At 34.2% G+C, this 27497-nt stretch overlaps 3 protein-coding genes across 3 annotated transcripts; 1 reads left to right on the forward strand and 2 right to left on the reverse strand.

Annotated features, from left to right (window-relative positions):
• Positions 1–2904: 2904 nt before the first annotated feature.
• LOC114729766 (uncharacterized) lies at positions 2905–4926 on the reverse strand. Its single transcript, XM_028916802.1, has 8 exons — positions 4777–4926; positions 4441–4711; positions 4261–4357; positions 4080–4156; positions 3742–3826; positions 3509–3641; positions 3291–3399; positions 2905–3170 (listed from the first exon to the last, which is right to left on the reverse strand). The coding sequence occupies exons 1-8, from the start codon at positions 4924–4926 to the stop codon at positions 2905–2907; spliced, it is 1188 nt and encodes a 395-aa protein (XP_028772635.1).
• Positions 4927–6176: 1250 nt separating this feature from the next.
• Positions 6177–21347, forward strand: LOC114729765 (DNA repair protein RAD50). The gene is made up of 27 exons (XM_028916801.1): positions 6177–6471; positions 6567–6653; positions 6810–6977; positions 7522–7697; positions 8649–8763; positions 9243–9471; positions 9660–9838; positions 9929–10099; positions 10208–10312; positions 10389–10496; positions 10597–10808; positions 10900–10992; positions 12676–12803; positions 14393–14507; positions 14624–14753; positions 14860–15069; positions 15407–15615; positions 15834–16035; positions 16990–17159; positions 17286–17610; positions 18751–18876; positions 18959–19011; positions 19839–19989; positions 20073–20135; positions 20238–20371; positions 20454–20582; positions 20903–21347. Exons 1-27 carry the CDS (start codon positions 6349–6351, stop codon positions 20940–20942), a joined length of 3951 nt encoding a protein of 1316 aa, XP_028772634.1. The 5' UTR covers positions 6177–6348; the 3' UTR covers positions 20943–21347.
• Positions 21348–23521: 2174 nt separating this feature from the next.
• Positions 23522–26732, reverse strand: LOC114729761 (serine hydroxymethyltransferase 4-like). The gene is made up of 4 exons (XM_028916796.1): positions 25977–26732; positions 24893–25283; positions 24550–24651; positions 23522–24053 (listed from the first exon to the last, which is right to left on the reverse strand). The coding sequence occupies exons 1-4, from the start codon at positions 26652–26654 to the stop codon at positions 23809–23811; spliced, it is 1416 nt and encodes a 471-aa protein (XP_028772629.1). The 5' UTR covers positions 26655–26732; the 3' UTR covers positions 23522–23808.
• Between the last annotated feature and the right edge of the window lie 765 nt (positions 26733–27497).

Genomic DNA, 27497 nt, shown 5'->3' on the forward strand with positions numbered 1-27497 from the left:
TAGATATAAATAAAAAAATCTTTATAGTTGTTTATTTATTACTAAAACCAGCCACATTAACCAATTTTGTTTATGGCAAAAGAAAAAATTGCATACACAATGTTACAAGTTTTGTTTCGCTGTATTTCCATTTTGATCTAAAATTAATATTTTTATTTACATAAATGGTAGCAGAAGGGGTTGGAGCAAATAATCTAAATATACATTACGTAATATATTTCATAATCACAAAGTTAAGAACTTAGAAACATTATGTAGTAACGTGTGACCTGAAATCTAATCTATTTAAAAATATAGATAAGAAAAGTATATATTTAGACTTAAGATTGTAATCTGGCCACACACAAAAAAAAGACCCAAGATCATATCCGCACAAGAAATATTATACTATTTTGGAGGATCATAAAAATTGCAATTACATAAGAGGATAAAAAAATCAACATATAAATTTAAAAAAGCTAAATTTCACGTAGCTAAATTAAGCCTCGTATATTACCATCGGCATTACCTCCCCACATTCTATTTTGAACAAAAAATAAAGTTTATCCAACAAAAAATTCACAGGAATTATTTTTAATTCTTGTAATCAATTTCAGTGAGTCATAGAAACAAAAGTTCCATATAATATTATTACTTATTTACAGTCGCAACATAAATAATTTTTTTTAGCACCGGTTCAAAAAAAATAATTACCATCCCTTAATTATGCACTACCATGCTGGTTGATTAAAATCATTGTGTGTTCACGTTGCACTGAAGGAGAAAAACATAAAAGACATGGAAAAATTTTTTTAAAGAAAAAGAACTCCAGAACATATAATCCCTTATGTAATATGATTATACTATAATCTATTATGCCATGGTTAATATACACTAAAGAAATGAGTGAGTAAGAATAATAAGTTAAACTAAACGTTGAGAATGAATTAATATTCATGTAAAACAAAGATACACTAAAACGTAGATAAACATAAAAACTGCATTTGACGAAGAAGAACGAAAATAAATGCCGAATAAATCCAGCAATATTTTTTCAACATATACAAGCAGATCTTGCATATCCTGAGGTAATATATGTAGAAATTTTAAAGGGAATATAGGGTGAGTTATGTGTGAGTTATGTATTTATTTCTTAATAAGCAATACTTAGAAAAAAATAACTCATATATTAACGCATTAAATTTGATCGATCATATTTTTCAACATGAAATTTTTTTAATACATGCAAGTGAAAAATAACTGCATTTGAAAGATTATTTCTTAACACGAAATATGAATAGGGTGAGAAATATTACCATCAAAATTATAAATACAAAGCATTAAATTTGTTCCACGTAGGTAAATTAAGCCTCGTGCATTACCATCTACATGACCTCCCCACATTCTATTTTGAAGAAAAAAATATAATTTATCCAACAAAAAATTCAAAGGAATTATTTTTAATTCTTGTAATCAATTTCAGTTAGTCATAAAAACAAAATTCCATATAATATTATTACTTATTTATAGTCGCAACAGAACTAAATTCTTTTTTTTTTGGCACCAGTTCAAAAAAATTGATTGTCGTCCCTTAATTATGCACTACCATGCTGGCACCAGTTCAAATAAATTAATATCTTAATAACCTAAACATACCCTAATAAGCAATTACAGAAAAACATAACACGGAAAATATATCCAAAAGTAGGTTAATCAGAACATTTTATCAATACATGGGTAGTGTGTTAATTTTTTTTTTAATTCAGAAAAAGTAAATATGATGTAGAAAAATAGTTACCTTTTTTTCTTGGGAAAAGTATACATGTAACAGAAAAGAGGATATTTCAAACACAAGAAAAAATTTAATGTTAACTTCAACAATTAAAATTCTTTGAGAGCACCAACCCAAAAAAATTGAAATATACAAAATAATGCAGTCAAAAATTGAAATTACACAATCCCACATAAAATATAAATTTGAATCACCTGTAATCAATAGTGCAAATCCCAGGCAAATGACTTAAACAGACTCATTAGCTAATTCGTCGAAAATAAAATGAATACCAAATAGGGAATAATTAATTATTGTATAAAAGGGAAAAAAAATTAGTGGTGGCTTGGAATATTGTAAACAAAGTTGGCAATAGAGCAAATAATCAATTTGCTTAGTTTTTTAATTGCTAATAATAGGCTAATTGAAATCTATAGTATTTATCATATTAGAAGCAATTTCTTTCTTTCTTTCTTTCTTTTTTTTTGCCTTTTTTGACACTGTTGTCGCAAACACCCTACCTTAAGTCGAAATTTATTAAATTGTTAGTGGGCCTAGAAAGAACATGGTGTGTAAGATATGGATAGATTTAGCTATTTTTAAATCCACTGCAACACAAGCGTATCATTGCTCCACACCAAAAAAAAAAAAAAAAGGAAGTCCAACAAGTGGATAATACAAATAAATACATATGCCATGCATCCTAGCTATAAGCAGTAAATTTTTATTAGCAGTTTAAATTTTATTTTTTTTTAAAGTCTGTATAAGCATCTCAATAGACTATAGGGAAAAAAAAACAAAAGTCACATCATTATTTCATATGTTATTTATAATGACAAGTAGGTAAAAAATATATATATAATATTGCATGAATAATAAAATAGACGAAATATCAATCATATTTTTCTTAATGGTTCTAGGACGACATGTAAATTACATAAAATAAACAGATAAGTATGAAATGAAACCAACGAAATTGTTTGACCATTATAGAAAGCATAATTGTCTCTAAGAAAATGACCAACGCACATAATAACTGGAAATAAATACATAACCTAAAAACATATTAAAAACACTAGATTAGGAATAAGAGCTAGAAATGATATTAGCAACATGACAGAAAGTTTGAAATCATCAACTAAAGCCTATTCTTCCTAGATTTGTTTACGTTTTGCTCTACGGCGTCTTGCAAATGATGTATTATTTTCATCAGCTTCAAGATTTCCACCAAGTGGATGATTTAACATATTTTCAGTACCGTTCTTTGCACCATTATGTCCAGATGTAGTAGAAGGGATTTCCACGAAACAAGCATTGTGCTTGCTACTCTTTACCTCAACTTGACAATCAGCTGATGAGAAATTACCAAATGGGTTTGCCTTCTCAACATTGGTAGTGTTTACAATTGCAACTTTAGATTCTACTATGGATAATACATATTTTTGTATGAAAATTGTGACCACCGAAAGAGATATATCACATTAACATTACTCGGGAATAACAGCTTTTATGATAGCTTGGCACTTTTCACAAAAGAAACCTTCTCCATCTGGAACCACTTTCTTGCTACACTGTTTGCATGATGTGTACATCCATCCACGATTAGATCTCATATCTACAATATCTGCCATAGTAATCACTATAGATTCCTGTAATAAATAACACAAGGTATATATACAGTATCAAGATAAGAATAGTAAGAATGACAAAAATACAAACAAACGAAATAGAAAACAATGCATTACGCTATATATGCACTGTTGGTCCAAATCGTAAATCCACTATTTTTCTGTGGTCATCTAAAGCCAGTAGATCGTCGGCCACAGATACTACAATTTGTGGAGCAATTCGAGCAGGTGTTTGGCCCAACTGAATCCCAACACTTTTCAATCTGTGAAAAATATTTTAAAAAAAAGATAAATGCTATCATATACAATAAAACTTGGAATAAATGTAGACTCTATTATACTCAAACCAATATAATTGCATACATTTGCAAAAACTCTTGCACTTCTTGTATTGCAAGATGAATCAGGAGAGGGGAAGAGTACATGGAATTAGAGACTTTTTTCCTTCCTGCCATGCCATTACATGGAACAAAATTAGATTTATTATTGTTCAAAGGAACCCAATGTAACTATGGTGTCAAATAAACAGTATCAGACCTTTAAACTCCCTAACTTTGCATAGTTGAATGATAGTTCCATTTATATACAATAATCGCATTGAAGCGGGTATAGTTTAGTGGTAAAAGTGCGATTTGTTCTATGGATCCCTTACTAGTTAAGGGATCCCTCGTTTGATTCAGATTCCGAGCAGATAGTAGAACCAGTGTGGACACGAGACACATGCTGCAGAACTTCATTAGTAAAATCTCCCCACGGTGTACATTCTAGTTTTTCCTTCCTGTCAAAATGAAAGAAACAAAAAGAAAAATTCCGCTCTAAACCTAAGTTTTTAATCATTGACTTGGCTAAATTGGGAGAAACAAACTCAGAATAAGAGTGTACCCTTCATCCAGTAACTCTACATCAAGCCTAAACTGTGTGTGTCCATTGACATTGCATTCTTCTTTTTCTCCCACTCCAGTTAGTAACCCGATGACATCTACAAGAGAAAATATAGATTTAGCTCACCACAAATAATTTTAACATATTAATCTCATATCCAACACTTGTATAATAGCCTACCAATTAGATATCGATCATCAAACTGATCGGCTAATATTTTAGACAATGAATGGGATACAAAACCAAAGTTGTTTATTTTGCCATCATCCGCATATGGTCGAACAGAAGTGGAAAAAATAAAGTTTGCTCGGTAGGGATGATTAGTGGTTCGGTATGAGCCTGTATTGGGAGAAACATAAAAATATGAAACCACATATGTTTTTCCCTCTTCAAAATTCTTGCGATGTCGTGGAAGGAAGGCAGTCTTAACTATAGCATGGATGTTGTCACCCTGTAAGAAAATAACTCTTGGAACACAAGAAGTAAGATGCCTAAATTAATCAGTAAAACACTTACATCCTCATCCCTGAGAATCATTTCCATGGATGATATCTCTTCATGAGAGTAGCGTCCGGGCATAGTCCATAATCGAACCACACGAACTTTGATTTTCCAATTTTGTCTGCATGGGTTAATAGCACGAACTGAATCAAATGTAGGAGCCATGTGAACACTTGGAGAACACTGATGGTGCGATAACAACAGGAGGAATTTGCTAACTAGAATAAATCCACAGGCTCCTACTCCTTATATAGCGAAAAATTCATTATTTTTTCTATTAGTATTTTATATTGCATGATCCTAAACGTGGGGCAACCAATATATACAAAAATTACTTATAATGAAATAATCTACCCACGTTCTATGTTGCATGATCTTAAACGTGGGGCAACCAATATATGCAATAATAAAACAATTATTAAATGATTTATTAATTAGTAAAAGAGAACGTGGGCCAACCAATATACACAAAAATTACTTATAATGAAATAATCTACCCACGTTCCTTATTGCATAATCTTAAACGTGGGGCAACCAATATATGCAATAATAAAACAATTATTAAATGATTTATTAATTAGTAAAAGAGATTACTCTTTATTTCAAAATGATTAAAAAATTGATGTATTTATCTCCTTTCTCGGTGTGCCACTTGTTGCGCTTCTAGATGGCCTTGCAGAGACCCTTCCCTTATAATAGTAATAGATTTATAATAAAGTTATATTTATCAAAAGCACGACTTATTTATTTTTGCTAGCTACTTATGTTGTTCACATCTTTGAGAAAAAAAGTTATTATAATACTCATTCTCGTTCAAAATATAAGTTTCAAACAGTTGAATGAGTCCTTTTTTTTTTTATAATAAACTTAGATTTAAATTTATTTAATCATTCAATGCCTTTTTTTATTTTTACCTCTTATTTAATTATATGTTTCTTTTATCTCTGTTTTTCTACTCATTCTCTCTCCCGCTCACTAGGTGTTTGAAAAAAACAAATTACATTATTTTTACATATTTATCATTTTTGATCAATTTTAACTAACTTTTTCAGTTATGTAATTTGTTTTCTTGAAGCTTATATTTTGGCTGTACAAACTTTGTTATAAGTAATCTTTTTTCTGATAGGCATAAGTATATCTTATTGGAGGTAATCTAATTTGATGTAATATCTAACACTAAATATACGCACTTCTTTTAACAAGAATTTGAATTTTTATTCATTACGTAGTGGAGATTAGACCAAATTTTGTTTGTTCATAGGTGGTCAATTCTGATTGATGGACATGCGGGAGGGGTTTGCAAGAACTTATTGTGAGAGGTCCAAACCGCACTGCCTTTTGGACCGAGGAAAGGGTCCGGGATGGCCATATTACCGTGTCCCCATATACACGACCATGCCCAGCGTATCGTTTAATCAAAAATTCGAAACTGCGAAGAGCCGGCAAAAGAAAAAATAAGTTGCCAGTCCCGCCTTTTCCCGCTGCACGGTGCTAGTCACTTCTCCATTTCTGAATCAGTCTTCACACTCATCAGTGTTCCGTTGGCTTCCCCGGGCCAAACTCGGGGAATACTACGACTTAGTGAAGATGAGTACGGTCGATAAGATGTTGATCAAAGGTATCCGGAGCTTCGACCCGGAGAACAAGAACGTCATCACCTTCTTCAAGCCCTTAACCCTAATTGTTGGACCCAATGGAGCTGGAAAAACTGTCAGTAGAATATGCTTTACATCTCTTGATTCATACTCTTTTAGTTCGCTCTCTATCTGAGATGTTTAATGGCCGTTTGGAATTACGCTGTGCAGACAATTATTGAGTGCTTGAAGCTTTCATGTACAGGGGAGTTGCCTCCTAACGCTAGGTCTGGCCACAGCTTCATTCATGACCCCAAGGTCTGTTTTCTTCGGCTGTTATGTAGAGTGCTCAAACATTTTACTTGGGTGTTTTGAGAAGTAGGGCATTTCCCTTTCTTTTCCGTGTCCAAGTAAAGAAATCTCGCAAGTTTCTTATTTTTCTGGGGGCCTTCCCCGGGGGTGTTGTGACTGTAGGTAGCTGGAGAAACTGAAACGAAAGGGCAGATTAAACTACGATTCAAGACAGCAGCAGGTAAAGATGTCGTATGCATAAGATCTTTTCAGCTAACGCAAAAGGCATCAAAGATGGAATATAAGGCGATTGAGAGTGTACTTCAGACAATCAATCCTCATACTGGGGAGGTACGATTTTTGTGGTCGTTATAATTTGGACACCAGATGTGGTCTTTGTTTTACTTATTAATTTTTATTCCAAGTCGACTGTGCAAAAAAAAAAAAAAAAGTGATTCGTTTACTTTCTTGAAAATTCTATGTTGATAAAGAACTATAAACTTTTTAGTCATCTGTACAGTGTTCTATAATAGTAATGAACTTGAAATTTAAGCAGCATTGCTGCAGACTGAGGTATTAGGAAAAACCACAAATTTTCCAATGTTGCATTTTGCAGTGAGAGGCATGCTAAGGACTGTAGGTCCAACACATAGAAGTCTTCTTCTAATTTATCCATTAAAACTCTGAGTATTGCTGCTTTTAAAAAGCTCATTTGTTTATAGTACATAATTGCCTGTTGGCTTCTCTGGTTGTTGCTTGTTGATTATGTCATACTGCTCTTCATATTCACTCACTCCTCATTTCTACGGTGCCTATCAAGGAACTAGCATATTATTTATTAGGTGTTAATAATTGCCCATTTGCCTTTTTTTCCCTTCCTGGTTCTCTTCTGCAGAAAGTCTGCCTCAGCTATAGATGTGCTGATATGGATCGAGAAATTTCTGCACTAATGGGTGTTTCAAAGGCCATTTTGGAAAATGTTATATTTGTTCATCAAGATGAAGCCAATTGGCCTCTGCAGGATTCTTCAACATTGAAGAAAAAGTTTGATGATATTTTTTCTGCAACGCGGTATCATATTTTCTTGAAGAACTCTTCTTTCATACCAACTCTCCTATTTATGTACAGTAAGTCATATGAAACTGGACTTGTGAAAATACCCTTTCTGTCTCATCCTTAAGGGGTTTCTTTTTCATGAATCATGGGCTATTGTTGGGACTCTGTAGCTGTCTCTTTTAACTCAGGTTGACCTAGCAATCATGTAATTTGGGACTTTGAATATCAAAAGCATTATAGTTATTCATTTCACAATCATTGAGATCTGTGATAATATCAAGACCTTATCTAAATCACTCCATCTGACACATTTGTATTCCTTGCCAAAATTCATCTTAGAAAAGTCATGTTCGCCCTACCTTCTCAAATCATCATTACCACCTTACTAGGGAATCAAATTTTAATGGGTCTTCATAACAAGTATGTAGACAACTTGTTTAACTTAGTGCAGGGTTATATGGGACTTAATTTAAGTGCTTTTAATCTCATTTGTATCTATTCAAGATCTTTCTACATTCACAACTGATTCCTATATTTAGGACATCGTTCTTTCAACTTTGTTGATCTCTATATTGTAGCTCAATGGGCTTAAGACTGAAAAGTTCCATGGACCCTGATTTAAGCCTGTTTAACTTTACAAGGCCTAGTATTTTGAATGAAATTCACCAATACCTCATGATTCATAATTATCAAGTCCTTAACTTGGTTAGCTTAATTTAATTCATTTTCATGTTCTAATTATCCCATGTATCATTTATGTTTCCTTGAACTGGCAATTGTAAACGTACTTTGTTTTGGTTTCATTCTTATGCCATGGAATTCAAGTGGGAGATTTTGAAAATTCTTGGGTTTAGATGCTTTATGTGCTGCAGCATTCTGCGGATGGCTCTTTTTACTTGCTATATTTTGTTCTTTGCTATTTATAGTTTCATCATACATCTTAGTATGTGCTATTGTGCTGACCAGATACACAAAGGCATTAGAGGTTATAAAGAAACTTCACAAGGAACAGGCTCAAGAGATTAAGACTTACAGGTTGAAGCTTGAAAATCTTCAAACCCTAAAAGATGCTGCATACAAGGTTAGTTTCCTCTTCTCCATTTTTGACAAAACTAAAGATAAAACTTGTAAATTATCTTCCCTCATTTCCATCTCTACTCTCTATGGTAATGATCGATAAATGTGGACTATACAAATTTGTAATAAATGCCTCTTGCTCCCCGGTTTTTCCGAATTTAAATGAATTAAAATAAAAATAACATTAATCTGCAAAAATCACCTGATTAAGCATATCCTCTTAAGTTCTCTTTGATGTGCTTATTGTGTTGCAGCTTTGCGTTTTGTGAAACAATTCTACTGTGCATTGCCATCATCTTCTCCCTTGTCTATTTCTGACTGCAATTGTTTTTTGCAATTCCTGGGACTTTCTTTGTTCTGGATTTGTTTGAACCAAGGCATTCCAAAGCATTTATCTGAAAAGTAGGTTCTGTTTCTGTTTAATTTAACTACAATATCTCAATATAAAAAATGAGCTAATTATAAAATTGTATTGTCTTGTAGCTTCGGGAAAGCATTGGACAAGATCAAGAGAAAACAGAATCTGTAAAATTTCAGATGCAAGAATTGGATGCGAGTGTTAAAAATTTGGAAGACAAAATTCATAATGCGGAGGCAACATTGAAAGAATTGCAGAAACTGCAGGACTTGATATCAACTAAAAGTGCTCGACGAAGTGCCTTGTTTGAGGAACAAGAGAAACAGTATGCAGCTCTTAATGAAGAGAATGAAGGTTCATTGATCAGGGTTGACGGAATGAGTCAATTATTTGCTGTTATTCATGATTCAGTTTTAAATTCCTTATCCAAGTTATTGCATCAAGTTATTATTTTTAGAAGTTTTACTAGGTTCCTTGAACTGGGCATTTATTATATTTTGAGATTTCCATAGTTCGTCATGCGTTTGTTTTGCTCTGACCAGACACTGATGAAGAGTTGATGGAATGGAAGACTAAGTTTGAAGAAAGAATTGCTATTTTACAAACAAAAATAAGCAAGTTGGAGAGGGAGATGAATGATATTGACACTAAAAGTTCATTCCTTAAGCAAACTATCAATGATTCCATATGGGAGATAAGCAAGCTACAAACTGAAGCAGACGTAGGGTTCAATACACAAGTTGGTGCCTGTAAAGCCATTTAACGATGCAAGCTGTAATTTTAATTTTATCTCTACTTCAAATTGCTGCAGGCTCACATGTCTTTGAAGAATGAACGTGATTCCTCCATACAAAATATTTTCATTAAGCATAATTTTGGGTCTCTTCCAAAGACTCCCTTCAGTGATGAAATTGCCTTAAACTTAACAAATCGTATAAAATCAAGGTTGGTGGATCTTGAGAAGGATCTTCAAGAGAAAAAGGTAACTCGTGTTTCTACTTCAAGATATTCTGAAATACACTTTCGATGTTTGAAATAAATTATTAGAGGGATATTTTGGGATGCGTGTGTGTGTTGTATGTTTGTGCAGAACGCAAATGAAATTGAACTTAAGACAGCATGGGATCAGTACATGAATGCAAATTCTCGCTGGCAAAACACTGAGGCTCAAAAACAAGCTAAAATAGAGATCAAGGTTTGTGTCTAAATGCATATGTCTCTTGTCAAATGTCTATAGTTGTATGATGCTGATGGACTTATTGTACATGCAGAGTGGCATTTCAAAGCGCATTGAAGAAAAGGAAACAGAGCGAGATTCATTTGAACTACAAATTCCTAATGTAAACCTTACCCATATTGATGAACGGGAAAGAAAGTTGGTAAGGAATGTGCTGCTTTATGTTGTTGTTTTTGTAGTTAATAATTGTAATTGAAGACTTTAGAAAACAAGGTTGATATATTTTCTAGTAATTCATGTAGCGGATTGAAGTTGAGAGGAAGACGAACCAACTTGCTGAGAGAGAATTTGAAGCAAACATACGTCAAAAGCAGAGTGAACTATTTAGTGTAGAACAAAAAATCAAGGCTGTCAATCATGAGAAGGATATTATGGCTTCTGATTCAGAGGACAGAGTGAAGCTGTCTCTGAAGAAAACTGAGCTGGAGAATCAGAAGAAAAAGCATAGAAAGATGTAAGTTGATAATCTTTTTCATCTCCTTGACTCTCAGCTTCTTGTTTAGAGTATTTTCTTAGGTAGATGTTTACTTGTTGGGTTCTTTCAGAATAGATGATCACAAGGATAAAGTAAGAAGGGTGCTAAAAGGGAGGATGCCTTCTGATAAGGACTTGAAGAAGGAAATTACACAGGCAGCAAGGTTGGTCAAACTCTTCCTCTCTTGCTCTCAGAGAGTAAACAGAGTGTGTGAGAGCAAGAGAGTTATCATGAAAAGAGACAGCAAAGAATTGCTGGGAGCGATAATGCACAAACACTTGAGAAAAATACCTGTATCTTTGCTTGAATATATTGAACACTTGTCTGAGACACAAAGGGAGACTATGTGGCACTTCTTATCTGTTATGTTGCTGTGTCCATCTTGTGTTTGTGTCTATGTCCATGCTTCCAAGGTGGGAAGCAATAACAACCTTTTATTTGTTCAAGTATCAACTCATCTATTTGTTCCTAACAAAAATGCATTTGAACCAGCCCATTTTTGTGAAGCCTGATGATTCATTGCACAGATAAAACTGAAACAGGCCAAAATAGAGAAGAAGAGAAATTGAGCGCCGCATCTTTTTACATCAGTATACTCTGGGCACTATGTATAGCCATAACAAAACCTTAAGCACATGGTATTCCCCATGGGGGACTTACCATCAACATAGACCCTTTTCTAGCTTTTAATGAAGAAATATGATAAAAGCTTGCCTTTAACTGTGTCTCTACTCTATGACATGCCATTATATGTTTTGAAAGGATAAATAGTCATTGATGAATTTCATAGGATAAACACATGTATTGAGACCTCATCATAGGGAACTTTTTCCTGATCTTTGGGTTGTTTTGCTTGTTATGGACAGAGTTATTATTGGTTTCCTTTTGGTGTCATGCTACTGATAATTTTTCCAAAAAACAGGGGGCTTTTTCACTTTGAGTTGCACAGAATAAAAAGAAAAATATACTAGAAAAATGATTTGTAGACGACAAATGTCCTTAATGCCTGTGATTTAAAAAATATTGTCACTTCTAAGTGATAATGACATCAGTGTGCTGAGTATTACATAAATCAGCAAGGGACAGAGATCTTTTTGTTCATCTAACCTAACATGTCCTTAGATGGTCCTATTGCATTGAATGTCACTCTTTCTAATAGAGGATGTCTGATGTCAACCTTGAAACTTATGCACTTTCCTTGTTATAATTTCTTCTTTTGCATAATTACTTATTAATTGAAGAAATTGCTGGGGCATTTTTACTCTTTTTGAAAAAATCGAGAAATTGCTTTATATTTCTGGACATTTTGCTTGTACTTCATGCATTTGTACGTGCTTTGTAGAAAAAAATGAAATTCTAACTCTAGAACAGACCGATTCATTTCTTTCACTCATTTATTTTTTCCTAGGAAGACAGATTTAAAATGAACAGTCAATTGCCAATAAGTATTTTCATTTTAAATTTGGTTGAAGAAACCCGCTGTGCAGTGGATGTGAAGAAATATTATAATCAAGCAAATTGGTTGTACACATTCTATTTGTCCAGGCATATCTCTGCCTTAGCCTCTTCTACTCTAACATTTTTTGTATTATGTGTGACAGGTCTGAAAAAGTATTCTCTGATGACATTCATTGATAAGATTACATGGATACGTACATACATGAGGGAGTAATTCTAGGAAGTAACTAAATATTTACAGTGAATGAAGGGACTAGGAGAAGAAAGGATACAAAGCCTATGTCCTAATTAATTACAGTAGTTGCAATACAATCTAACAACATGCTTTTATTTTATAAGAATCCCCATGTTTGTTGATTCTATTTTGTTTATATGTTTTGAATTGCAGGTCGGTTGGAATTGAATTTGATGATATAAATGCGAAGTCCCGTGAAGCTGAGAAGGAAGTCAATGTGCTACAGATAAAAGTACAGGAAATTAATAATAATCTATTAAAGCATCGGAAAGATATGGAATGTAAGAGTCTCATCTATCCTTCAAAGAACTTAAAAAAAAGGTGTTGTTTTTGAGGAATTGGTATGAATTAAGAATCTGTGGAAATACTTACAAATAGTGTGGGAATCTTAACACAAATTTTCTTCCACATTGAGAGTCGTTACATTTTAGTGTTGTTACATATATTGATGGACGTCTGTGTGAGTGAGAGAGAGAGGGAGAGGGTTTTGAGGAAGTTATTTGATGGAGAGTGGAGTGGAGAAGGGGAGGATAGCTTGTCAAACACTTGGAAATACCTTTTGTTCCTCTTTTCTTCCTTCTTGTCTTCGCTTTTGCACAATGGATGTTGATCCAACCCTAGAACTTGTCTGTTGTGTGAACCATGATAGTGAAGATTCAACCATCCATATATACATCCCACTCAGTGAGAAAATGGTGGCACTAATTAAATGGAAGGGGCTTCCAGAAATTGGAAGTGCTTGGTAGGAATTTCAAGCTATACAAGTGTAGATTTGTTCATATCTGCCTTGAGGACAAGGTGACGCTTGCTTGGGGAGTTAATTATGGGTTTGTATCCCGTGGATCATGGTCCATTAACTCTTGTGGCAGAATGAACAAAAAAGAAAAAGAATATAGAGGGGGGAATGGTGTGAATAGTGATGATGTGTCCCTTGCCTGCCTGCTTCAGTACATGATACTTGAGTTCATGCGTGCATTGTTGTGGGTGTGGCGTGTGTGTTTTTCTTTTGGTGTTTTTTTTTTTTTTTGGGGGGGGGGGGTGTGTGGTGGTGGAGGGTGGTAGTAATGAGGTTGTATTTATGCTGGAGTGATGTAAAAGGGTTGAAAATTTGCAGGCTCATAAACATTTGGGACTATCTTTTTGGCTTCTTGTTTTTACCTTTTCCTTTTACACTGGTTCTATATCCTTTGTCTTCTAGTCACTGTTGGATATGATGGCATACCTTTTTACATTAATAATACAATTATTACAGGGTTCCATTGTGTACTTTTTGTGCTTGATATGCCCAAATATACGTTTTAATATGAATAACAAAGGATATTCTTTCAAAAGTTTCATTTATTTTGAATATCTTGTAATCATATTCAGCTTGATCATTCAGTCAGAATGTTAATGAGCTGCTATGATAGAATCATTCACAGTTAAGTCAAGAGACCTGCTTTGTGTGTATGAATGTTCATATGAATAAAATCAAGCAATGCATCCATTCCTCTTTACGATTAGAAATATTCATCTTGGTGCTCAAAGTATTAAAATGCCATCATTATAGAAACAACGTTGATACTGTTTAGTTGTCTACATTGCGTGCTTTAGATACCAAGTAATAATGAATATAGATTCATGGTTTGAGTGTCTACATGATTATGTAGTGCTATTGAATGCCTCATGATTTATGTATGTCAAACATTAATTATAGGTGCAAGATAATAGAAGAGCATTGCATAATTTCACGTTATGTCTCTTGACATGACCAATTGTGTCGTCAATTGAAGTAATCTATTCTTTATGTTGCCTTTCTTTGTCTTGCATCCTAGTGTGCTATATTTCTTCAACGATGCAGAATTATTGAATTTAAATAATCTTTTCACAGCAAGAAAGAGATTTATTGAATCCAAGCTTCAGTCTTTGGAACCGCAATCTTCTGGGGTTGATTCCTATCTCAAAGTTTTAGAGGCCTCCATGGCGAAAAGAGATGAACTGACAAGGTCAAATTTATGTCACCCACCATATTGATCAAATGATCCTGTTATCCTGGTCAAGACATCATAGTGTTTGTGCTAGTCTCAAATATATTAACACATCATGTGGTGGTTTCCTGCAGCAAATGTAACATGGCTGATGGCATGCGGCAAATGTTTGATCCTTTTGAAAAGCTGGCTCGGGCTCGTCACTTTTGCCCCTGCTGTGAGCGCCCTTTCTCTCCAGAAGAAGAAGACGATTTTGTCAAGAAGGTTCTTTTTGTTTATTATCGTATATCAATGCAACCTATCGTCTCAGAGGAAACACTTCATGCTGTTTTGTGTTTTCTTTTTCTTCTTTTTTATTTTGTTACAACAGCAAAGAGTTAAGGCTGCTAGTACTACCGAGCATATGAAAGCTCTTTCTCTAGAGTGTTCAAATGCAGACTCTCGTTATCAGCAGTTGGACAAGCTTCGTTTGATTTATGAAGAATATGTGAAAACGTGCAAGGATACAATTCCCAATGAAGAAAAGGAACTTCAGCAGCTTAATGAAGAGCTTGATACACAATCTCAGGCACTTGATGATGTAATTATTATCATAGCATTATATTCTTTATATTTGCTTTAAATTGATTTTCTCTGCACATGACTGCATTGCCCTGGTGGCAAGGTGATCCCCTTGCATGAAGTTGGCGGGTTAAATCCCCCTGAAGACCATCTTCGTCCCCTTCTAATTGGGGGGGGGGGGGATGTCTCTCTTCCTTCTCCTTGTTTAGTACTCCCCACCCCCCTTCCCTCCCTTTTTTCCATGGTGTTACCTGTTCTAGTATATACGCTGCTGTAGTTCGTTCAAGTTTTAGATGATGAAGGCATTGGTTCTTTTTCTTATAAGATTTCTTCTTTCATCAAAACTTCTTTGTCAGGTTTTGGGTGTTTTAGCTCAAGTACAGGCTGACAAGGATTTGGTTGAAAGCTTATTACAACCTGTTGATTCTGCTGACCGGCTCTTCCAAGAAATTCAAGCTTTGCAAAGGCAAGTTGAGGATTTAGAATATAAGCTTGATTTTCGTGGACAAGGAGCAAGGACCCTGGAAGAAATTCAATTGGAGCTGAACTCACTGCAGGGCACAAAGTAAATAGCTTCTTATTACCTAGAAAGAAAATAGCGTTAGCTAAGCACCCCTATTTATTAACATTGTGAATTTGATTATCCAGATCTTAATTAAAAAACATGCTTTTATTGAAATTATCTTCATCTCCCATTTCCAAAGAACATTCATATCCTATTTATTTTCCATGGTTAGCTTTTTCTCAATTTTTTTTTTTTTTAATGCATATCTGGGCAACAAGGGATACTTTGCACAATGAATTGGAGAAGCTGAGGGAAGAACAGAGGTATATGGAGAATGATTTATCAAATGTTCAAATAAGGTGGCACACTCTAAGGGAAGAGAAAATGAAAGTGGCCAACTCATTGCAAGATGTTAAAAGGATAGAAGAAGAACTGGAACGCTTGATTGAAGAAAAGAATCTAGTTGATCTTGATGAGAAGGTTACCTATTTATTTTAGTTATTTATGGGTTCACTTGGAGGTGTTAATGAACCTAGCTGCCTGTGAACTACTACTTTAAAGCTTGGATTTCTCTGTTCATTTATGAAATGAACAAGTTTGTTCAAATATAAATCTTCTGTCAAGAAATTATTCATGAAGAATTAAATACATTTTTTATTGAAAGGCGTTGATGAGTATTATCATTTAAACTTAAATATTTGTGGGTAGAGAGTTAACATATGCCTATCATAAATTATGGAATTCGTAGTTTTTTTATAATTAATATGTATGCATACTAGTGCATATTATATTTATAGTATTGTTCATGTTTGGATCTTTTTATTGAACTAATCAAGAATAATCTCAGTTCCTAGGCTGGAATTCGTGCTCATTCTATTTTAAATACACAAGCTTGGGTGTGCTAATGCTTGATTAGGCATGGCTGGTTTATAATGCATCTGCCCTTCTACCACTATCCATGTTCGTTGGGGAAGATAATATATAAATGTTTCTGCTAATGCTGCCAATATCAATATTTATATGTTAATAAAATATATTGCAATTGCACTTTTTACAAGCCATGAGTAGTGCTGCTTGTTCTTTGCTTATATAGATGGAATGTCTACCTTTTATTGACGCAGAGCATTGACATATTTGTAATCTTTCTTTTTGAGCTTTTCCTTGGGTCCATTTTATTTGTTTCCCATTTGTTTTTAAGTATATTGCATATGTGGTTATGAATGCGGAAAAATCTGTACACTTTATGTTTTCCAGAATTATGCCACTTCATCAAAATCGCTAAGCTTGGTAATTTGTGCATTTGTAGCTAATCTGCTGCAATTCTCAACTACATGTCTCTCTCCCCTTGTGAGCATAGTTAAAATGCATAATTCACTAATCAATGTTTTTTTATAATGCATAATTCACTGATCGATTTTTTTTTTTTTTTTGCAGCATTTATCAGACACCCTAGGCCCACTATCCAAGGAAAAAGATAGATTACTTGCTGATCATAATGAACTGAAAATTAAACTCAGTCAAGAATATGAAGACCTGCTTGAACAAAAGAGAACTTACCAGCAAGAAGCTGAAGCACTGTTTCAAATGAATTCCAAAATCAAAGAGTAAGGCTTGCCAAACTGAAAACTTATCAGATATTTTAAGATTCATGATTCCACATGGTCCTCTTTTGTTTTTTGTTTTTTGTTTCAAAAAAAAAGATTAACCACTTGCTTGTTTTGTCTGGCCAGGTACAATGATTCGAGGAAAAGAGACAGGCTGAGGGAACTACAGGAAAAGAAATCCCTATCGGAATCTCAACTTCAAAGTTGTGATGTCAGGAAGAAGGAAATTTTATCCGAACTACACAAGAGTCAAGATGTGATGAGAAATCAAGATCAATTAAAAAGAAATATTGTGGACAACTTGAATTATAGGAAAACGAAGGCTGAAGTAGATGAGCTTGGATCTGAAATTGAAACCCTAGAAGAAAGAATACTGAAGAGTGGAGGGATTTCTACAGTTGAAAGTGAACTCCAGAAACTATCACATGAGAGGGAGAGGCTGCTTTCTGAGGTATTCTCAAATTCGTGGGTCATCCTTCTGTGCAAAAACACCATCATTATTATTTACATATTGATCTATCATATAAAGAAATCTCACTGTTAGATAAACTTCTGAACCTCATTTACGCATGACACACTCATTTGGTGAAAGAATCCTATGGGCCCCGCAACTGCAACATCATTAAAAGAGACAAGCATTTGTTTGACCGAAATATTGTAAAGGAAAAATTACATTCAAGTTCCAAGTAAGAGATTTTATTATTGCAAGGTTTTTTGAAATGTTCAAATTAATCTTAAGTCCCAAGGGACTTGTGGGTGAGAGATTGCGATTGTGAATTAACCATCTTGCTAATAACACCTTTTCTTGTCAGTTCCAATTCCTTTACTTGTCAATTGTGCCTATACAGGTTGTCACATTGTGCTGCACCGACTTGTCAATTGGGCAAGAATAAGTTGTCATTTGAAGCATCCTGACTTGTAAATTATATTAAGGCAAAATAAGTTGTTGACACATGCCCTTTCACTTGACAATGTTGTTGCATGGAGTGACAATCCATATGGACACAATTGAGAAGCAAAGGAGTTGGAATTGACAAGGAAATATGGTCAATTTACATTGCAATCTCTTACCCAGAAGTCCCTTGGGAATTGAGATTAATTTGAACATCAAGGGACCTTTCGGTAATAAAATCTCTTACTTGGGACTTGATTATAATTTTTCCTATAGTAAATTGGTTTTGGTACCAATATACAAGAGCAATCCACTAGTTAATCGAGACCTCAATCGTAACCTAGCTTTTCCTATAACAAGGGAGTTGAAGAACTTGCTCCTGGCCTAGTGTGATTTAGCTAGAGCTGCTGGAGTCTGGTTTTTTTGTGTCGCAATACCCCCCATGCCTTTCTTGTAGTGCGACAAAGATGCAATACATACGGGAGATAAATATGAATTGTAATATTTGTGGGATCCATTGCTGTTGATGAATGCAAAATATGTGTGGCAAAATCGGAGCTTCCTTTCTTGAGTTCTCATTATTTATTGCATATTTTTATTTATTTGACCACTTTGCTCATATCTGCATGACATATTTTCTTTACATTTGACGCCTTGCTTCTATTTCTTTTTTGCTATGTCTGCCCACTATGGAGACAGTTAAACAAGTGTCGTGGAACAATGTCTGTATACGAGACCAATATTAAAAAAAATAAGGTTGATCTTCAACAAGCTCAATACAAGGACATAGACAAAAGATACTTTGACCAGCTGATCCAACTTAAGGTGTTATCTACAGCAATATTCTACTTGTACATATTCTCCTTTGATACTCTTTCATCATGATAACATCTCTATTTCTATGCAGACAACTGAAATGGCAAACAAGGATCTGGATAGATACTACAATGCACTCGACAAGTGAGATTGTTAGATTTCAGTAATTTACTGATAAGTGGCATTATATTGTTGAGTTTATTCGTGATATGTTGTCGTGTTAATAGCTGGTTTATAACACGTGCTTAGTTATCGATCAGTTAGGATACAGCTCACTATAGAACCGATTAGATTCAAGAACCTTGCAAATATAAATATAGCTATTTGTGTATACGGAGACTAGTTGAATAAAGTGGAAATCAGTTTCCTTGACCGGCCTATATGATTTACCATGTACATCTGAAAGGTTAAATTAGTTATCACTTGCAAATAAAGCTATACAATGATAGAACTAAACGAAAATGTTTAATCTTTTTTATTCTTTCTCGTTTCAAAAATGATTTTCTCCTAGTGTGCCTTGTGCTATGTTTTCCTTTCAACCTGTTTGTGTGCTGTCCTTTTCATTTAAATCTGAAAAAAGAGAAATATTTGCATTGTTGGTCTATTGTTTCATTTAAGACCTTGAACAAAATTAGTGTTTGAGACCACTGTTGGAACTGATGGCATAAACCCAAAAGAAAAAAAAAGGAGATCATTACTGGGATTATATTGACATTTGAATTTGAAACTAACAGTATAGTCTTGGTATGTTGACTACATATTGCATCTAGAATTGTCTCATCTAAAATATGTTTCCTTTCTTGCAGTTCATGACATTGCTGTACTGAGATAGCCTTTTGTGGTTATTGTTTATTCCTCTTATCTACTATTTTCCCACGACATACAATGATAGGGTACTCTATATAGGTGACAATTTCAGTCATCCAATACACTGTTTAACCATATTAGCACTTCCGTTTTATATGATTCAGGGCGTTGATGCGCTTTCACACAATGAAAATGGAAGAAATCAACAAAATAATCAGGGAATTGTGGCAGCAAACTTATAGAGGACAAGATATTGACTACATTAGTATTCATTCAGACTCTGAAGGTGCTGGTACCCGTTCCTATAGTTACAAGGTCTGAAATCTTTCAACGCTTTGACAGCTGCCAATTTTTTAAGTTGAAATTTTTATATCTTGATTCTTTTGAATTACATACAGGTTCTCATGCAAACTGGTGATGCAGAGTTAGAAATGAGAGGAAGATGTAGTGCTGGACAGAAGGTAAATTAATGCTGAATGCATTACTTTTTCTAAGGATGTTAGTGAAATCAAAGTGCAAAATTTTCCGAAATTATTGTATTTGGCTATATTTTATGGTTCCAGGTACTTGCATCCCTTATCATACGGTTGGCTTTAGCGGAGACGTTTTGCCTCAACTGCGGAATTCTTGCACTTGATGAGCCAACAACAAATTTGGATGGGCCAAATGCTGAAAGTCTGGCTGCAGCTCTCCTAAGGTGTGAACAGGTTATCTGGTTGATGCTAAATCATTGCTAGTAGTAACCATGCCTAAAATCTTGCAATCTATCTTGTATACAGAATCATGGAGGACAGGAAAGGTCAGGAGAACTTTCAGCTAATAGTAATTACTCATGATGAGCGTTTTGCTCAGCTAATTGGTCAACGCCAACATGCCGAAAAATATTATCGTGTGTCAAAGGACGACCAGTAAGGATCTCATACTAATTCATCATTTATTTCTTTTCCATATTACTTCCTATCTCGTTTGTTGTTTTCCTTGAATATTACTCCCTCCGGTCCATATTGAAGGCATCTAATAACTTTATATAAATTAATGAAGTTAGTTAAAATTAGTTACTTGTAAAATATCAAAATTACCTTGATAAAAGTCATTAGTTAGATGGGTTTAGTTAGGAATTTTAATAACTAGTTAAAGATACTAGGTGAAAAAGTTGATATTTTAGACAAATGTGTACTTTTGCCCTATTAGAAAATGTCCTCTTAACCTCATTGTCTCGCATTTTCAGTCAGCACAGTATAATTGAAGCTCAAGAGATTTTCGATTAAAGGATGGCTTCTGGGTTTCCTAGTTTCTCCAACGGAGCTGCATGCCATATGACTTGTTAAAGCCCGCGGCCTAACCCAGATAATTTGTTAATATTAACAAAAATGATAATGTTGTGAATATGGGGATTGTGGAGATAGGTATCTGAGATCATTATAATGGGATGATATGTGATCTCGTCTTTGACCAAAATTTGTATATTGTTTGTCAAAATGATTGAGTTTTGGGGAAAGGCTACATATGTAAGAGGCCTATTGAATGCTTTACTCATAGCATTGGACAGGAAAAGTTTTGTTTGTGGAAATGAAATTATATTGTTCTAATTTCTTAGAAGGCTTGTTTAAATCTTGTAACCCAAATGACATTAAGTGTGTTTTTTAAGGTTTTAAAAAAACTTCTTAAAAGGCTTGCAATTTGTATCATGAGCTTTTTTCATATCTAATGTTTGATCAGAAAAAATATAAATTTAGAACCTAACAAAATTTTTTTTAATTATTTATCGAAGTTTGTGCAAGACATAGTTAATAGTAAGTTTTTATGAAATCTAATGTGTTAATGTTGATATGATTGCATTATAGTCAATAATAATCATTTAGAAGCTAGTTTTATAAAGTGTGATGGGTGCATAGAGCTATGGTTTAAAAAAAAAAAAAACTTAAAAGGCTTGCAACTTGTATTATGAGCTTTTTTAATATCTAATGTTATTTAATCAGAAAAAATACGATAAAAAATTTAGGAGCTAACAAAATTATATTTTAAGCATTTCGAGAAATGTAATAATATTTTGCAATGAAAATTGCTTTAGCGGAATTTGTCATTAAATTTTATTAAATAAGTTTGTGAAAGATATAGTTAATGGTAATTTTTTATGCCTGACCCAAAAAAAGAGTAATTTTTTATGAAATCTAATGTCTTAGTGTTGATATAATTGCATTATAGTCAATAATAATCATTTAGAAGCTAGCAACACTATATATTTGTAATCCTTCAAACCTTGTATGAATGTCATTAAATTTTATATTGATTTTATCTTTTGAACATAATTATAGTTTATTTTATTAATTTATTTTTGTGTAAAATGAATTATAAGAGAGAATTTCCTAGCAAGTGATGAATGAAACCATTGAAAGAGAAAATTGGAAAACACCAAAAACACTATGGACGCAGTAAATCATAATTGCTTTATTAAAGAAATTCTCCCAAGACAAAAATAATAAAGGAAAATAAAACAAAAGGGTTTTTTTTTTTTTTTTCCGGGTCTCAACTCTCAAGGATTTGCGTTCAGTTCTTTTTATTTATGCGATGGCTAGTACATGGAGGTATGCCTTTTCGCTTCTAAAAAAAGAATCTTTGGCAGTCCGTTCTCCTTTTTTGGTTTCGGCAATATTCACCATGCAAGATAAAGCGGTGTTGGTTAATTTATTTCAACACATCCCCACGACTTCATCCCAGAAACTCATCAACCAAAATAGAAGACAATCACTTTTGTTACATGGATTTAACTCCTTCTATTAGACTCGACCTCTATTAGTACTAGACCTAATTTCTTTTTTTCCTCTTAAGTATATGTATTTTTTTATTGAAAATAATTCTATTTGAGATATTATTGGGTAATAAATGTAGACACTTCTTTTAATGAGAGTTCAAATTCCGATTTATTACCTTACCAAAGATTAGTTTTATCTGCGAGATCCAATTTTGTTGGTTACCAGATTTAATTTCTGTTTGCGGAGATCCAGTCCTTGTGCGTGGATGGTAGCATTCGACGTGTTGGGCTCAACACTCCGACTGGTGCGTTGGTCCCACTTGTAAGGAATTGGTTGGCCCAATATCAAATGTCAATTTGGGCCCGTTAAGCAAGTAGGCCCAATAGTTATTTACCATTAGTCCACGAAGTCTGCGGAAAAAATTGGACACCGAGTTCTGTAAAATTTAATAATTGAACAAATAAGCATGCTCCCAGGCTTCCGTTTTTAACAAATTATTCTCCTTCGATTTCTGTTATTTTCATTTGTGGCGCTTACTTTTTATGCTTTCATTATTATACTAAGAGTTTAAATGCCTGCCATTCACGTCCCATTCTATTTTTATAATGTCAGTTAATCTTAATGATGTGCTGATATTTTATTTCTTTTTTCCTTTTAAGAATGGGAGGAAGAAACCTGTAGAAATATAACTTCTAGTCCCTAAATTTTTCTTAAGTTGTTCAATCAGTTATTAAAATTTAACACTGAACAACTCAGTTTTTATCACTTCTTAACTTTATACAATTCACTCCCTGTAGTTTATTGAGTTATAAATTGAGTTGCCTCGACTCAAAATTTGAGACTGAATCGGTAATTAAAAAGAAAATTCAAGGACTAAAAGTTATAATTTCTTTTCCATGCATGCATGCATACAAGTTGTATTATTTATTAATGGCGAACAATAGCTTAATTCAAACTTTGTTCAAAGCCTAGGTAAGAAGTTAGTTGAGAGTAAGTTGATAATTCTTTGTTACAAAGGAGGGAAAACAAATAAGAAAGTAAAGTTTGTTGGTTTGGAAAGATTTCTTGATGAGGCTCAGGGGCCAAAAACTATGTTTTGCCTAAAATATTTGAACTTTTTCTTATTGCATAACAAAATAACAATTCGAACCCGAAATATTTTCCAACTTCCTAAAACCCATTTGCATCTAAACTACATTTTTGCTCTGCTTGTTAAATGAAAACATGATATTTGGCATACATAACAAGAAATCAAAGACAAGACAGAGCTTCAACATAAATTTTTGGGGGGGGGGGGGGAATGATGATGATAAAACACAGCCAACCTACAAGAAACACAGAATAGGAAGACAACATTCAGTGGAGAATTCTATGATCCAACTTAGTCCTTGTACTTCATCTCTGAGACCAGAAAGCCAGGCATATCAAATGAGGATGAAAATTTTTCAACATCAGCTTTGAGTTCTTCGATAGCTTTATTGTTCACCAATCCTTTGTTGAAGTCCTTCAAAAGCTTGCCATGCTCCTTTTGGATTTCCAGTGTGAGAGAGACTGCACGGTGAAGGAACTCCCCAATCTTCTCAAAGTCCTTCTCAAGCAATCCTCTAGATGTCATGGCTGGAGCTCCTGTGAATCGACACTTTGTCAGTTACTTTCAGCGAAAAATGAAGGCAAACAAACAGCAATCCGAAGATCCCCTGTAGCTTACTTCACCTGAAATTCAGAAAGAGAAAGATAAGGACAGACGCGAGACTCATCTATGACATGAGTCTTACATGAATCGGTCCATCTTCTCCCTTTCTTTCTCTCTCTAAACTGTCATGTGAACTGATTTAGAAGATCTGATTCAACAATCAACTGAGATCAGGAAAAGAAAAAAAAAATTATATGAAAGAGCACCTTGTATCTAGACAAACATCTGCTAGTATCTTACTAATAAAGTCAACCTTCTAGAGAACTTTCAATTTGGCCTTCCAGCTCAGCCAGAACTAATGCACCTTCAGTGAAGTTTCTAACGACAATACTTTAGCATGACTCTACGAGAATGTCATTAGCTTTTATCGCTACACATCAGTTGTGCGCTTCCAATTAGCATATTCAAGTTCAAAAATTGAGTACTTACCAATTCTTACTCCGCCAGGAGCCAAGGCACTGCTATCACCAAAGACAGCATTTTTGTTCACGGTGATGTTGCAGAGATCACAAACTTTTTCCACCTTATTGCCTGAAGGAACATCAAGCAGTGACCAAAAAAAATTGCATTAATAAATCGATGCCTCCTTCAACCTAGAGATGAACAAGTTGTAATTTTATTTGTTCTTTTATTCTTCAGTTAGGCATAAGTTCACTCAAGCAGTGAGAAAAATTGCATTAATGGATTGATGCCTTCTTAAACTTAGGCTTGAAGAATTTTTAGTTAGACTTGTTCTTTTCTTCTTTAATTAGGCATAAGTTCACTTACTCACCAGTCAAACCGAGAGGCCGGAGATCCCACAATACAAGATGATTCTCAGTTCCTCCGGTGACAATGCTGTAGCCTTTGCCAATCAAGTAATTTCCAATGGCGACTGCATTTGCCTTAACTTGCTTGGCATAGGCCTTAAAGCCAGGTGACATGGCCTGTTTCAGCGCAACGGCGAGAGCGCCGATCTGGTGATTGTGAGGACCACCTTGAAGTGATGGGAAGACAGCAAAGTTGATCTTGTCTTCAAAGTCATAAACTGCACCCTCAGGCTGGCCCTTCTTGGGTGGTTTTGGCCCCTTTCGGTAAAAGATCATACCAGCTCTAGGACCTCTCAGACTCTTGTGGGTCGTTGTTGTGACTAAGTCACAATACTCAAATGGGTTATTAGCCTCCTGCAGCCAATATGAGAAATATTTGTTCCGATTTAAATCACTGATATACAGATCAACAAAGTTTACTTAACATATTTTGAGACATAGACCTCAACAGTATGTAATAAATGATAACCAATACGTAATCATGAACTTATTATCAAACTTGTAGGCCATAAAACTGTTCCACTAGCAGACCCAAGCGAGTAGGTTGCTCAAAAGAATAAAATGCGAAGTGATTCCAGATTACCACATGAAAATTAAGAAGCACATCTTGCAAAAACAAAACATATCTTGAACCGACAAGCACTATCAAATTTATGTCATTTATAGAGAAAATCACACTGGAAACAAATCATAAGATTAATTAAGTACTTGTGGAGAATTACATCTACTTTCAACTTTTTTGATAAAATATGATTGGTTGAAATAAAGAGCTTCTTTTTGGGAGGTCTATGGATCCCAGTCTGACTCATGACAAAACAAAACAGAGGAAAAAAAAAATGTTAAGGAAAATAAAAACAGAAACAAATATTGCTAAACGTCACCCAAAAAAAAATTAAAGAAATAAAATAACAAAGGATGCGGTATTAAAATTTAATCTCAGTTTGACAAGAACAAGATCAATCAAACGTCATAGAAACTTTAAAAAAAAGAAATCCAAAACAGAAATTCCATGCACAACCACACCATAACTCAAGTAACATGATGTACCTGAGCAGCAACAAGACCACTAATGTGAGCCATATCACAGAGCAAAAGAGCTCCACACTTATCAGCAACCTCCCTGAACCTTGCATAATCCCAGTCCCTTGGGTAGGCGCTTCCACCACAAATGATCAATTTAGGCCTAAAATCTAAGGCCTTCTCCTCCAATTTGTCATAATCAAGATAACCAGTACTTGAATTCACCTTATAAGGCAGGCTCTCGAAGTAAATCGAGGTCGCAGAAATCTTCTTCCCTCCGGCAGTATAATACCCATGAGTCAAATGACCACCTGAGGGAAGATCCAAACCCATTATGCGATCATGTGGTTCCAGCACCGCCGTGTAGGCGGCGAAATTCGCCGGAGAACCAGAGTAAGGCTGCACATTGACGCCCCACTTGGCGGGATCCAAGCGAAAGGCTTGGAGAGCACGTGACCGGCACAGGTTCTCAATTTCATCGATGAACTCGTTCCCGCCATAGTAGCGATTTCCGGGCATACCCTCAGAGTATTTGTTGGTCAAGGCACTGCCTAGAGCCTCTATGACGGCAAAGGAGGTGAAATTTTCGGAGGCAATGAGCTCGATGCCGCGACATTGCCGGCGCTTTTCCTTCTCGATGAGGTCCTGGATTTCTGGGTCGATGGTTTTGAGCGGAGTGTTTCCCCAAGCGTTAACGGGCTCCATAGGCGAAGAAGAAGGAAGGAAGGAAGAGGAAGAGAAAATGGAAATGGATTGTGACCGAGGGAAACAGAAAGTGGTGGTTTTGTTCGTTGGAGCAGTGGTGGGAAGAGAATGTTGCTGTGAAGAAGAGATCACACCAATGAGAAATGCACATTTGTAGCTTTGCTCAGTCAACAGCTTTCCGTTTGTGGTGTGGCCAAATTATCAATTTCTAAAACTGCTTTTTTATTTGCTAAAAAAAACTGTTTTTTTATTTGTAATTTAATGATTTGTCTGATTTTTCATACACAATAATGTAAAGAAATGTAACTTATTTATAAAAAGAATATAAATAAAATTTGAAACAAAAATATAATGAATGTGACATATAAAATATAATTTTATAAGACTTAATCAAACAGTAAAATACCATAATAAAAGCTTGTTCCGATACTAAATATAAGAGCTAGTTAGAAATTTATTTTAGTTATAAATATACGATCTTAATCAACTCTCTCTTCCAAATTTATAATTTATTTTCAAATTATTTCTATAAATTGCACAAATTAAAAAAATTCTCTAGTTTCCTATGCAAATAATTAAAAATAGTAATTTAAGAAAATCACAATATATTTTTTTATAAATAACTAATTTAATTATTTTTTTTTAAATTTATAAATTATTTATTTATTACTTCCTATATTTGGATTAGCCTTGTGTCACACATGCAACACAAAATAAATTACGGCAACATTCTCTTAATAAATAAATCTAGTTTTCTAGCTGTAGTAGCTTTCTTTTTTTTTTAACCAGCGGTAGTGGCTTTCCTGTGCCATTAAATAAATATCATCATACAAAAGATAAATA

This window comes from Neltuma alba, unplaced genomic scaffold (assembly GCF_004799145.2).
Source record: "Neltuma alba isolate B1F8T4 unplaced genomic scaffold, ASM479914v2 tig00012674_pilon, whole genome shotgun sequence".
Classification (NCBI taxonomy): Eukaryota; Viridiplantae; Streptophyta; class Magnoliopsida; order Fabales; family Fabaceae; genus Neltuma; species Neltuma alba.

Coding starts and splice junctions, on each gene's coding strand:
- LOC114729766 (XM_028916802.1), bottom strand. CDS start 4,926: ATGGCTCCTACATTTGATTCAGTTCGTGCTATTAACCCATGCAGACAA. Junction 4,157..4,260: donor GTAGAGTTACTGGATGAAGG/GTACACTCTTAT, acceptor TCATTTTGACAG/GAAGGAAAAACTAGAATGTA. Junction 3,400..3,508: donor ATTTACGATTTGGACCAACA/GTGCATATATAG, acceptor TATTTATTACAG/GAATCTATAGTGATTACTAT.
- LOC114729765 (XM_028916801.1), top strand. CDS start 6,349: ATGAGTACGGTCGATAAGATGTTGATCAAAGGTATCCGGAGCTTCGAC. Junction 14,754..14,859: donor AAGACGATTTTGTCAAGAAG/GTTCTTTTTGTT, acceptor TTGTTACAACAG/CAAAGAGTTAAGGCTGCTAG. Junction 17,611..18,750: donor GGGAGAGGCTGCTTTCTGAG/GTATTCTCAAAT, acceptor CTATGGAGACAG/TTAAACAAGTGTCGTGGAAC.
- LOC114729761 (XM_028916796.1), bottom strand. CDS start 26,654: ATGGAGCCCGTTAACGCTTGGGGAAACACTCCGCTCAAAACCATCGAC. Junction 25,284..25,976: donor GTGGTCTTGTTGCTGCTCAG/GTACATCATGTT, acceptor TATTGGCTGCAG/GAGGCTAATAACCCATTTGA. Junction 24,652..24,892: donor CCGGCCTCTCGGTTTGACTG/GTGAGTAAGTGA, acceptor ATGTTCCTTCAG/GCAATAAGGTGGAAAAAGTT.